Below are 14,417 nucleotides of genomic sequence, written 5' to 3'. Positions count from 1 at the left end.
TGGACGTTTATGAATGCATCTTCAAAATATAAATAAATGTAAATAAAGTAGTATACCCAAACTTTACCTAAAACAACTTAAATTACAAAAACATTGTGAGAAAAAGCATCCACTGTTATAACAAGTTGAGTAAAATTTTAAAAAGTCGATATGTAGCAGTGCGACCACAAAATAGTTATTTTTTTTTGCATTATTATTAAGGGATGTTGTTATCTGTTGTTCGGTGCATAGTTATTCGGTGGTAGTTTTTCTATAAATTTCCAGGCTTTGTGATATAAAGATATTCCCTAAAGAAGCATATGCACCATGTGCAGACAGAAAATTGTTTGCCTAGCAGCGAGGAATGCTCTACTGCGCTCCTGAGACCTCAGCATGAGAAAGAATGAGCTATGGTATACTCAGTGTTAAAGAAGAGCCTTTTGGTGAACAGCCTTGGTGATGTGGGCCTCACTTGAAGCCATAGATTCATGGCTAGATCATTATTTTTATTACAACGTATAGGTTCACACTCTTTGTGATCACCTTGTTATTTCATGGGATAACTTCCAAATGTTTACCTTTGTTTCAGGATTGCAAGAAGGGATGGAGCCCATTGTTTGCCACTTGATGTTGTCCCATGTTTTCAGTAGAATAGTTACAACTTTCCCCTTTACATGTATAAAGCCATTTTGTGGGAATTGTTAATGGAGAACCCGTGTAGGTCACATTTCGAGGTGCTCTTCCTGTGCAACCTTTATCAGATTATCCTCTCTCCATCTTGACTGATGAATGTGTAAGGATTAAGAGAGGTGGGCAGGAGACTACTGTGGCATGTGAGTGGATATGTAGAAATAAGAGCAAAGGTTTTTGAGAATAGTATTTATTCCCAGTGTCTTGTGAGCGTCAACTTTCAGTGGTGTGAAAATTAAGCTGTTTTTTCTCAAAATGACCTAGTTTGCAAATAATCAACCATAGCTAAATTGGCTTTTCTTTTTGGGAACAGAAGGGCATAGCCCCAGCAGTCCTCACTATGCAAATTTAACACTGAACAGCCTTTGCACCTTGCTCCACTATTAATGTTATTGCTCAGAAGGAGTTTCATTTTTCCATTAAGCATAGGGGCACATTTCCATTTCCAAGATTCAGAAAATCTCGAGAGAGCTTGGCAGGAAGTTATCATATTGACACCTGCAAGTCCCTTCTCAGAGGATATCCAGTAGTGAAGGGTGGCAGTATTTATATAATGTAATAATACCCCTTTGGGTCAGAGCTGGACTAGGATTGCGAATATATGTGTGATGTACACGTAATGAGATTGTACCTAAGATGTAGAAGTTAAAGAAAGATAAATAGCCCTTATGTATTTGAATTATGGAGATACCATGTCAATGATGGACAGCCATTAAGTCCCAGACTAGCACGCAAGGCCAGGAAATGCAAAGGCAGTGGCAACCTGCTCTTAGTCCTCTCTTCAATGCGGATATATTGGGACTGCAGATCCTGCCCTTGCAATCCCATGTTCTCATTGCAAGTGCACCTACCTCTGTGATGCTAAGCAGGCACCCCAGTATTAAATTGCTTGCAGCACTGGCAGCAGCACAAGGGTGTGCCATCAGGAAGTGCAGGAAGGTGTTTGTGGGCAGCCGAGTGATGGCTGCACCACACAAGGTTGCTGCCTTCGATCTCTGTGGGCGATCCTGTTCAGGGATCAGAATGCAGATATATGTTTTATCGCAGCGCTATTTTGTCCATGTCGGGTTTTGTTTTAACAAGCATGCAACTACTGGAATGAATTTTACTCACAAGCTAATGCATTGCAGGATGATGTTCTGCGCTGTAAGCAGCAGGAGATCAGATGGCGTTGTCTTCCAATGTCCAAAATGTATTCTGTGGTCTTTCAGCTGTCGTGTCTTTGGGCTTTGATCTCTGGCTGTTGCCTTGGGCATCTTAATGTTCATGTTGTTCTATTCCCACTGCTGGGATATTATTGGTTTTCAATGGTTTGACACTGTTTTCAGCACCTCGGCTAAACTCCCAGGGCCACCAGGACTGGCTGAGGACTCTTTTAGATACTGGGAGTCCTTTCCACGATTTGGCACGCGTCGTGTTGAATGAATTGGCCCTCTTGAGTGTACTCAGCTCAGACTTGAGAGTGGAAGCATTATTCATCCCCGTTTTATGCATTCTGTGGTTCACTTCTTGGCTTAGTTTGCTGACAGTGCTGCCTTTTGTTCAGGCGGTTAAGATGACAGTAACTTTTTTCCTGGTGGTGAAAAGCTTGTAATTTGTGCCAAACCACATGTATACATTTCTTGAAACAATGCATAGACTGCAGACTTGGATGACTGGTGCTCTACTAGATGTGATATACATGTGACGTGTTTTTGTTTTAGTTTGTTCAAATGTAAACCATACTGTGAGGGCGAAACACCAGCTGTATCCACGTGCCAGACTAAACTACAATTCAGACATGGGCAGAGCAACAAAGAGCTTCCTGTATGGAGAACCACAAGCCTCGTGTACTCTGAAATGCACAATCCCACTGCATTCCTGCGCATGCTGTGCTTTAAAGGAAAAGGAGCATGACACAGCTTTAGTCAGATTTTTTAAAATTTTCTATCATGAATGGGCGAAGCTTCCATTCTGAGTTTTGTGTAGTTCGTCCAGCTCTACTGACACACGGTTTCTTCTATGTTGCTTTTAAGGACCTTAAGGCCGAGACACGTGGGAAATAAGCCACCATACTCTAGCTGTTAATGTCTACCTATGATGTAGGCCTGTGTGATGACATTGAGTACTTCTGTGTGGTGAGATTCGGTATGTACACCAGCATGTATGTCTTATGTGGTGAGATTGAGTATCTACAGCATCATGCAGGACAATGTGATGAGGTCGAGTTCTTATGGCAGCATGTAGTACTGTTTGGTGAGACTGGTATGGCAGCATGTAGGATTGCGTGGTGAGACTTAATAGGTACAGCATCAGTAAGGACTGTATGGTGGCATTGAGTCGGTACGGCATCATGTAGTACTATGTGGTGAGATTGAGTACTTACGGCATCATGTAGGACTGTGTGGTGAGACTGAGTAGGTATGACATCATGTAGGACTGTGTGGTGAGACTGAGTATGCATGACATCATGTAGGACTGTGTGGTGAGACTGAGTAGGTATGACATCATGTAGGACTGTGTGGTGAGACTGAGTAGGTATGACATCATGTAGGACTGTGTGGTGAGACTGAGTAGGTATGACATCATGTAGGACTGTGTGGTGAGACTGAGTAGGTATGGCAGCATGTAGGACTGTGGTGAGACTGAGTAGGCATGACATCATGTAGGACTGTGTGGTGAGACTGAGTAGGTAAGCCAGCACATAGACTGTATGGTGACATTGAGTGGGTACGGCATCATGTAGTACTGTGTGGTGAGATTGAGTACTTACTGCATCATGTAGGACTGTGTGGTGAGATTGAGTACTTACGGCATCATGTAGGACTGTGTGGTGAGACTGAGTAGGTATGACATCATGTAGGACTGTGTGGTGAGACTGAGTAGGTATGACATCATGTAGGACTGTGTGGTGAGACTGAGTAGGTATGGCAGCATGTAGGACTGTGGTGAGACTGAGTAGGCATGACATCATGTAGGACTGTGTGGTGAGACTGAGTAGGTAAGCCAGCACATAGACTGTATGGTGACATTGAGTGGGTACGGCATCATGTAGTACTGTGTGGTGAGATTGAGTACTTACTGCATCATGTAGTACTATGTGGTGAGATTGAGTACTTACGGCATCATGTAGGACTGTGTGGTGAGACTGAGTAGGTATGACATCATGTAGGACTGTGTGGTGAGACTGAGTAGGTATGACATCATGTAGGACTGTGTGGTGAGACTGAGTAGGTATGGCAGCATGTAGGACTGTGGTGAGACTGAGTAGGCATGACATCATGTAGGACTGTGTGGTGAGACTGAGTAGGTATGGCAGCATGTAGGACTGTGGTGAGACTGAGTAGGTATGGCAGCATGTAGGACTGTGTGGTGAGACTGAGTAGGTATGGCAGCATGTAGGACTGTGGTGAGACTGAGTAGGCATGACATCATGTAGGACTGTGTGGTGAGACTGAGTAGGTATGGCAGCATGTAGGACTGTGGTGAGACTGAGTAGGCATGACATCATGTAGGACTGTGTGGTGAGACTGAGTAGGCATGACATCATGTAGGACTGTGTGGTGAGACTGAGTAGGCATGACATCATGTAGGACTGTGTGGTGAGACTGAGTAGGCATGACATCATGTAGGACTGTGTGGTGAGACTGAGTAGGCATGACATCATGTAGGACTGTGTGGTGAGACTGAGTAGGCATGACATCATGTAGGACTGTGTGGTGAGACTGAGTAGGTATGGCAGCATGTAGACTGTACGGTGACATTGAGTGGGTACAGCATCATGTAGGTCTGTGTGGTGAGACGTAGTAGGTATGGCAGCATGTAGGACTGTGGGGACAGATTCCTGCATGCAGATGGCAGGTTACATTGCTAGTGCCTCAATATAAAATTTTCCAGGATATAAAACACACAGCTTTCCCAGATACAATTTTGCATTACGCACATTGTTTGGAGCTATAGAGATAATGTACAAGACAATGTGTAGTAACGTCGAATGAAATGTATATGCTTAATATATTTTGTTGAAATAGCATATTGGCAATGTTATATTGAAGAAGGTAGCACATTTGATAATAATATATGCCAATTTCTCAAAGTAATCTGCCAGTGCCAAACATAAGAACAACAGAAATATCTGCTGCACAAGTAGCGATTTTTTTATGAGCACCTACGTCTAATCTGGCTGGACATAAAAAAAAGCATGTGGGTGCAAAGGGCAGACCATAAGTAACAGAACCTGTAACTGTGAAATATGAAACGTAGTTTATCGCAAAATCTATCAATACAGCTGATTTTCAGAAGTACCAAGTTTATGGTTGGGTTGGAAGTATGGGTGTTCCAAAGGGAAGGGGAAAGGATTGGTAAACAAGAAGGAACAGCACAATTACACGTCGTACGTTTGTGGATATTCAGATACCTGTTCGATATTTCTTCCCATATATATACCGCATAGGGTTGGAGTTGATGTATGAATGAGGTGGAATAGTTACTCAATACCCCTGTACTCCATATGGCTATTGCCAATGAACATTTATGCTACATTTACCCCTATGGTTTGTTTGTATTGAAGGCATTCTTCAGGCACAGGTGTTGGAGAGGGAGAATTGTTTCTTGACTTGCCTAGAATTCCAAGGGTACAACTGCGGATGTTCACGAATTTCTAAAAAGTTAAAAATCTACTCAAATAATTTGAGAAAAACTATGATGAGTACATATCTGACTCTTTCAAATGAAAAAGAATGTGCTTAGTATTTTTCTAACCTGTCGAACATGTGACCTTAATCGTGCAAAGTGAAGTGGTTTGTCTTGAGCAACTTACAATGATAATTTCACTGTAGATCGATTGATTGATTTACAATGTTATTGTATTGATAAAATTGTTTAAAATAATGTAGCAAGTGTATAAATAAATATATAAATCAAAGAAACATCGCCTGAATAAGCCAGATATTACAAAATCCAAAAAGCATTTCAATCACAGCTTTGTATTTGAATATAAATCTAAAACATCAGCTACTATGATGATTTTAAGTAATATATGTTTATTCTGTTTATTAAACGTAATGCTAGCTGCAATAGTTTCATAATACAAGCAATTTCCAAAACTCCTTGGCACAGTTTAGTAGCTGAAATATTTGTTTGGCTGCCAGCTTCACAAAATAGTTTTGGTAACAGTTTGGGCATATTTCTCTTAATGCTAGTCAGATACATTAGAAATGCGTACTTGTTTCTGCCTAATTATTACTTAATCTAAAGTTTTTGCCCCTATACTTTTTAATACAGCATCTTCCTTCATATTGTTATAATGATATATACATAAAGCAAAAACGTAAATAGTCTTTTTTGAGATTCAGTTTCAGAGTACTATACAGATAAGATGAACAAGTAATCGAATAAGAGTCCTTAATGTACTGAGAATCATGGTACTTCTCACACTCATGCAGATTTCGCATAAAACTAAATTCCATTAGCATGTTTTTAAGGTAATCCGATTCTGCCTTTTAAACCAAGCTGTCCATTATTTCCCAAAATGCATTTGATATTGCTCTAAGTACTTACCATATCTTTATAATTGAATCTTTACTAATTACATAAAAATAAGATGTTTTAATAAATGTGTATTTGTCCTTGTCTGCACTGCTAGAAATATTATAAATCTCAGGTCTGCAGTTGCAGATTTACCTCTTATACTTGTACGTGAATTAGAGAGTGTCGGTTAGTATGCATTATACTAAGTAATTTACGCCTACAGATTATACTAATATCATCTAAAGATTTGATTTGAGCTTCAAAAAAAGCAAGCAAGCCATAAAACAGTGTTGGAATTATTTGGTTTTGAGTGCAACAAGAGCGTGGTTTACAGCCCCCTACAATATTCATACATAATGAATGTGTCCTCATGTAACGCAACTGGTGCTATGCAAAGCGCTCAGATACCTGATACCTTTGGGTCAAGTTCACGCGATATAAAACTCCGTAAATAAAAATAAATAAAAATACATAAATCTTGTAAATTCTCAAAAATCAATAGACAATGTTGCAAAACTGATTCTAAATGAGTGGTCAATAGATGTTTTCTCTCACTATGCACTCCAAGATAAGGATACTCATTAACCCTTTCATTGATAAGTACAATTAACTATCATATTTGAGAAGGTCATTATCTTGGCGGGAATGATGGATAAAAATTGTCCTTGTTATTATATTCCTACAACTAATGCAGCAGTGATTGGAGACCTGTGGATGTCTTGGAAATAGTGGCCAAATTATCTTCATATGCAGGATGTGAGACTCTTCCAGCACCTTGTTTTGGGGCGTGTACATCTGCTGAGTATAAAAGCCTTCAGTAGATCGCCCATGTATACGGAAAAGAGGGGGATGCGTGCGAGTATGCACCCCTGCTTAAAGTTATTCTCTGTATATATTTCGGGTAAAAGTTCATTAAAATTCAATAATTTCCTGCTCACAATTGTTGAGAGTGCAGTTCAACTATCAGACACAACAATATGTCTCAATAGCCCAGATTTTTTACTTTACTCAAGGCCTGGATCTGTCTACAGTATCAAATGCAGTAAGTAGCCATGCATAGCTTGTCCAGAGTATTGCATACAATTACAGTGAGGGGCATGCACCCATTCAGTAATGTAGAGCAGCACCTTCGCCTGTTTGTTGCTGTTTCCTGCCTTTGTTGCATGCAAATAGTCCTCTCTGCAAACCACTAACCCGCTTTGCTTTTACTTTCTAGTTGTGCAACACATCAAGAGACACAACATTGTGCTGAAGCGGGAGCTGGGAGAGGGGGCCTTTGGAAAGGTGTTCTTGGCTGAGTGCTACAACCTCTATATGGAGCAAGACAAAATACTGGTGGCAGTAAAGGTAACAGGCGAAACGTTTCACTAACTAACGGGCACAATCTAATGCGGCGCATTTCTGCTGATGAATGTTTCTCTTTTACAGAATGAGTAGGTAAATGGACAGACAAATGGCGGACAGAGCACTCCTTCAAAAAGTGGCGGATGTCCCGTCTTGCCATATTTAGAGTGCCATGACTGGAATGCCCTTGTAATATAATTACCCTGTCCCCAAATTCTAAAATAATCCCCTAAATGTGCTTTTAACAATTTGTGCTGGCTGGGGTCAAAGGCATTATGGCATCAGGACTCAACTCTAATGTTTTTCGGAGCTTATCAGACATTTGTAGCTTAAGAATTCCATTGTAATCAGTTATTAGAGGCCACATGTGGTATCACAAAAATAATCATATAACGCAATTAGAGTGAGAATATTATAAGGATGCATCAGTCATTCAAGCATCTTATTGCTTTTGTTAGGTTAGTTAGCTGTCCAATCTTCCCAATCACCACAACAACTATTCGATGAGTACTTCTAAAGTAATCCATTCTTGTGTAGTAAGACAGGAATAATAATTCCTTGTTAAAAAGCTGATAGAAAAGCATTCATTTTTATGTGTGTGTGTGTTTGTGCACGCACAGGCATGTATGACCCAAGCTGTGGAGACCAGATCGGTCCTCATACTGTGGATAAATCCTGACAGAACCAGACAAATACTATCTTTGGGAGAACCGGTGCGTTATGAGGACTGGTCCTCACAGTGCATTTAAGTAATTACGAGCGAGGAAATCAAAAAACTAAAAGTGAAGTTATATATGCTTAGTTCTGCTTTATAACCTACCCAACAATCGAAGCGCGCGTGAAATTAGAACAGTAATTACACACTTCATTACGGTCAATGGCCGGTCGCAGTGAAGAGCAAACCCATTCAAAGCGATGTTGTCTGCATGGTTCAGCATACCAATACACAAATCATGGATTCTGTATGTATTTTACTTATTACACAGCTAAATGTAGGGATAGACAGGAAACACATATTTTTTTCTGTGCACTCCATTGATTTTTGGCGTGTTTTTAAATGTCAGATGGTGCAAATCTAGTGCACAGACCAGTCTTGCTTTCTTCTGTCTGCACTGCTCTCTGTTGTGAGAGGTTTTTCACAGTGGAAATGTGTGAATCATTTGGGAAGTGATTCATCAGGAGAACAGTGAAATCATGGGGGCTAAGGAAACATGAACATACTGTACTCTGGCACTGAACACATGTGGCCCACGATGATCAGATGTATCCGTGGAGGAACAGAATTTTCCCATGCCTCAAGTGTTGACAGATCTCAACCGGTCCCTGCTTTCTTTTCTTGCACAATACAAACTTGTTTTCAGGTAGGCTATTGGTTTGCATTTCCAAGCCAGGTTAGTGATTTACTGAACATTAAAGTATTATGATATTGCTCTGCGCATTTTATCGGAGAGTTGTATGATCGTCTGAAAATAGAACTTTGCTCATGTCAGGTTGACCCAGCTTTCATTTTTTTGGCTACTTTAGCCCTCTTTTGCAAAAATAAAATTAATAGCTTCTTGGGATTCATAAAAATCCCACACCCAATTCACGGATACTCACATTTTTATTTGTATGTGTATAACTTTTACAGCACCCCAAGAGACACAAAAGCTGAGATATATTCAGCACTTTAGCTTCTTAGAAATAGCTTCAACATCAACATGAAATTTACTGATGCCTTCATCTAAATACTAAATTGTTTTTACATGTATGTTGGCTGCAGATTAAAAAATTCATTTGTAATAGACGGTTCTAGTTAGATTAACTGCCACTCCAGATTTCTTTGAACAAATATGTTTTAGCAGCCTGTGACCCTGTTCCGATCACCGCCAGACCCAATGGTGCTGATTGATAAAAGCACTTATGTGTCTTATGCAAACACCTTTGTGAACCAGCTCTGACACATCCACCTCATTATTAGTAAAAGTGCAAAGACATTACCGCCCTTTCCACGTGTCCTTAGTCTATCTGAATATTCCCTGATTATTACCATGTCACGGGTTTTGAGGCCAGTTGACAAAGGCATGACTGGCCGTAACGGGCATCGGGCATTTTCCCAGGAGGCTGGAAGGTTGGGGGCGGTTTTGCAGCAGTGGGGGCCGGTTTGGCAGTGGTGCTGCAATATCAAACCCCAGTAACAAAAGCAGCAGTGCTTCACACTTGCAAACCAGCCCCCCCCTGCCCCCCACCTATGGGGGGGAACTGGTCCTACAAAATTGCCAGGGCTGCTTTGGGTTCTCAGTTCGGCCCTGATGAAAGGTTTTGTGAAAGAGTAATATGGCAGTACTGCTTGGCTTACTCCAAAATGTCTTTGTTGGTATAGGCTTCCAAATTAAGACCTGTCAGAGGTGTATTTTTTGTGTTTTAAGCTGAAGATTCTGACAATCGTACGTGTTGTTATGCTGGCAAGTAACAGCCCGCCACTCAACAAACTGTTCTATTGCTCTGGCAAAGCTCCTGGCTGTCACGGTCTTATTAATCTCTGTAAAGTATCGCTAATTGAAAGAGATAATAAAAGAGCTCACTTGTGGTGAGGAGAGAGCAGTGTGGTTTCCTGAATGCATTCCTACGAGCCCTGGCTGTTTACCAGCACCGCCCTGAAATGGCGTCCATGCGTAAGAGGTGATGCCCACAGCACCACAGACAGGGGCCTAGGCAGTGCACTCCACATGTAGCCTATGAAGACAGCCAATGCAGCAGAATTTCAAAAGAAAGATTCACAGAGAATTTGCACAGCTTCCTGGCTAGAGGAAACTCTCCCTAAAGCAATCCAGTTATATTTAATTCACCTACCAATTCTTCTGATTAATGTAGACAATATTGCTGCTGCCACAGCGGTATGCTTCATCACATTAAGTGATCTGTCTCTGTGGTACTGGGTTCTACTCATACTGCAGTTCTGTACATTGGCACAAAGAAAAATATACATTTTATGAAAGAATACTCACATGGCCAGTTTTTCTTATAGTGCCCATAACATGAGTTTTAAACATTTTTCTTTTTTCTTATTTCACTTTTTCCTGACCTTGAAAAATAAATTCCTTGGTTATAGGCTTAGCATGGAGTACTTATACATAAACAGGCAAGCTGGTGTGCAATTGGAACTATTATCTGCTGTTGTAAAATGGCAGACCATTCATGTTTTTTATTTCAAATTTAAATCCTAACGTTATTAATATTTTGGTTATCAACCATTATATGTAAACAAGCCTGGAAGCCAAGATACAACTATTTCAAAAAGTTATCTGATTTATCTGTTTTAGAAAGCGGCCCCTATACTTTCAAGCCTGATTTGTATTTTGTGGAACTTCAAAATAGCACAAACATACCACTACCAGTATGGCTTAAAATGTTGCCGCACAATTCCTCCCCCCCCCCCAAAAAAAGCACGCACATATGATTCAGTTCACCGCTGCCTTTCTATTCCCATGTGGCCCTTTTTCAGTTAGTTCCAAATTTTGGAGCACATATGTGCTCCAACAGGCCTTCATATGAGGCAGAGTTATAGTATGTGGCTTATACATTTCAAGGAATCCACTTAATTTGACTACTTATAATTTTCATTGTAATAGAGTTTGTAAACGACCTAAATCCCTTTCAGGCTATTTGATCTTTCTGTACATTCGAACGACTGGGATGTTATGCATGTGTTTCTTCCAAGATAGCAGCATTTGAGTCTGTATACACCTGGGCCCAGATTTACAAAGATTTTGCATCAGGTTTACCTTACTTTTTTATGCAGTTTAGATGCAAAATTCAGGTTGGTATTCACAAGCCAACGCAAAGCACAATTTGCGGAAGTTTGTAACTTAAAGTAATGCAACAAAGCTCAATGCACTGCTTTGCTATACTTTGCGTCATGGGGGAGTTCTATGGTGGTGCATGGACTCTTCCATGCAACCACCCATGAGTTTTGCTGTAAATTCCTATCTACAAAGATTTCTAGACAGTGACTTGTGCCAAAATCCTGTGCCCCCACTTCATGAGGCAGGCGTAATGAGGAGAATTTTTTTTATTTCTCCTCCTTTTTACCTCTTTGCATGCGTGATGCATTCTGCAACAAACATGCAAAGAGGAAATTGATTTAAAGCACAGTTTTTGTACTGGAAGGAACACCTTCCTGCACAAAACCTATGCTTACTACAACGCAGACACCCTTGCACTAAGGCACAATAATGCCTGCATTGGAGCATGGCTTCCAGAAGTGCACCAGCTCAGGAAGAGAGCAGAGCTGCACCGCTTCTAGGAGATATGGTGCAGTTTTGCTCTTTCCTGTTGATGCAACTGTACTTGATGCTTAGCGCTGCGTGAACTTTTTCTAAATCTGAACCCAAGTGTGGGACAGAGGTTCAGTGCTGGTCAGCCTGTTGGAGAAAGACTGTGTGATGTTGTGGTAACACTGAAAAATTGATAAGCAAGGATATTTTGAAACTGGGATTTTAACCCGAACGCCACACAATTTGCCACAGGAGTGGTTCAAGAAGTTAAGGCATGGCCACCAAGACTTGTAACCCTCCATGTAACTCTCCTGCAAAAGAGGGGTATGGACACTAATGGGGTAGAGTTTTGAGATACAGCAACTCACAGGAAGCTGGAGTAGCAATTGAAAAGGATCTGTACAAGGAAACATGCGCATGTGAATCTCCTCTCTACACACCGTCAAGAATCACACAAACCTGCAGGTGGGCTTTTGATGAAAGCTACTTCCAGAAGGATTTGTTAATTATCCCAAAATAAGTAATCACATGGAAGATGGTGTTTAATCTCTATGTGAAACTTTTGGGGATCCTCGTGGAAGTCTTCCTAAATATAAATAATTGTCAAATTATCTCACTACTTGACTGTCTTAGATTCTTAATGTTACTCCCTCATTTAATTAAGCAGTGTTCTACACATTTTGAAGCTAGATTCATACTAAAAAAATACAATAAAAACATAAGAAGAAAAGAGGACAGCATAGGATTTTGGATATGGCAAAGACAAGGAAAGGAGATGACAGGATTTCATGTGAGAAGGCAAGGTGCAGAATAAGGTGCAACTTCACAGGTTACAGTCGTAGTGAGGTGAACACTAGACTTGTCAAAATAACTACAGAATAACAAGCATTTGCAAGACACCTTCTCATTGTAGCTGGCCTATATATAATCAGCCTGAGACCATATTGCTCAGTGCAAGGTCACCATCTCCGTGTGGTAATTGCCTGTTGGTTGCCTTGATGGTTGTTTATTGTGATTTGATGATTGCCACCTTGGAATGGGAAGGGCGTGCCACGCGGGCTATGCATGAGGACTCAAGTGTTTCAGGACTAGGTACTCTACATCTGCTAGTCCATCTTACCTACCTGTCACTTTAAAGAAGGCTCACTCACCAGTGCTGCAGTTTCACTCACCCAACAATAGGATCCAAGGAGGTTGCTCCTGTTATCCTAACAGTGCTCTTGGCTGAGACTCATCAAGCAGGGAGTGGAATGCCCCATTCTGAGACACAAATTGAGAACATGAAATTAAGGTAAGGCAAGAGAAGTGGGGTCAAGCCACTGAAAGCTGCAGGACACAGACTTAGGAGCTATGATGGCCTGCGGAGAATGAAGCAGAATAACTCACAGAAAAAGAAGAACGTAGGGGCCCAGCTGTGGTCTTCGCAGGAGATATATCACTGCCTGGGTCTGAATCCTTACAGCGAATGACTATGCATTTTTTTGACATATAGAGAGCAGAGTAGAACTCTGACTAGTGAGCAGTGTTACACTCTATTATATTTGTCTAACTTTGGGATGGGCCCATACATTCAATATGCTTCATCAACATTTTGAGACTGTATGTTCTTCCAAGTGTGACGAGAATCTTGGAATGAATACAGTCACACTGGACAGCGAGTGATTAGATAGTGGGGGGTTTTCCCTCCCATCTCTGCTCTTAAAGTATTCCATATTATTCTGGCTTTTCGCTGAAGGACTTAGTCGTGTTTTTGATGATGTTACTAGAGATGCTAATTGTAAACATATGAAAAGAGACCATGTGTTTATGTGAAAGAAGAAAAGCATTGTGATGTGGTCAGACACTAAAAAATGCATTTACGTCGCATCTCATGGGTCCACAAGCTACACATAACTGATTCAACTTTAGAGTTCTTGCCCATGATGAAAGCTGTAGATTCTTTGGAGACAAATTATATTATGATACTTACTTATTATGTTGTATTCTGATGTCTCTCGGTCTAGAGCCTTCCCAAGCTTATCCCTTGTTTTCCCTTTTGCTTGACAGACATTGAAAGAAGCCAGTGACAACGCAAGGAAGGATTTCCACAGAGAGGCCGAGCTCCTCACTAACCTTCAGCATGACCATATTGTGAAGTTCTATGGCGTTTGCGTGGAGGGAGATCCACTCATCATGGTCTTTGAGTATATGAAGCATGGAGACCTCAACAAATTCCTCAGGTATGTTGAAAAGCAGAAGGGTACGCCTGTATAAGTGAATACCACTTTCAACATTCTCATCACAGAAAATGAGTGAAATGACAAACTTCAAAGATTGCCTTCATCCTGTGCCCCTCCCCCTCAACCTTAAAAGAAAATTGATTATGCGCAACAAAGTGGAATCAGGGAACCTGCCACAGAATGTCAAAAAATGTCCTCTATATATTTTTAAATGCATTGGCAATGTGTTTAATAAGTACTACAGGTAATATGCAGCAGTATCACACTGACATGAGAAGTCATTCGCTACAACTGGTTTATCACATCATGGCTAGGGTCATGACCAATGTTCCCTCTAATTTTGTGCCTCTGTGTGTGGAAATCAATGATCTCTGTGCACCACAGCCAAAGTAGCATGCGAAAAAATCATGCATAAAATCAC

The 14,417-nt window shown here is 40.9% G+C and overlaps 1 protein-coding gene across 10 annotated transcripts in view; it reads left to right on the top strand.

Moving 5' to 3' along the window:
- The window catches only part of NTRK2 (neurotrophic receptor tyrosine kinase 2), a 539,717-nt gene that overhangs the window by 373,178 nt on the left and 152,122 nt on the right, over positions 1-14,417 (top strand). For all 10 annotated transcript variants that reach the window (XR_014970375.1, XM_085633114.1, XM_085633106.1 and 7 more), the window contains 2 exons: positions 7,394-7,524; positions 13,824-13,996. Coding sequence is in view for 9 of the 10 variants with exons in the window: in XM_085633114.1 (XP_085489240.1) it covers positions 7,394-7,524; positions 13,824-13,996 (304 nt within the window). In the remaining variant the exon portion in view is untranslated. The remainder of the gene's footprint in view (positions 1-7,393; positions 7,525-13,823; positions 13,997-14,417) is intronic.

The sequence above is a fragment of the Triturus cristatus genome, chromosome 2_1, assembly GCF_964204655.1.
Source record: "Triturus cristatus chromosome 2_1, aTriCri1.1, whole genome shotgun sequence".
In the NCBI taxonomy this organism is placed as follows: domain Eukaryota; kingdom Metazoa; phylum Chordata; class Amphibia; order Caudata; family Salamandridae; genus Triturus; species Triturus cristatus.
Note: the sequence above shows the minus strand (reverse complement) of the source record. Positions and strands in the feature narration are given on the sequence as shown.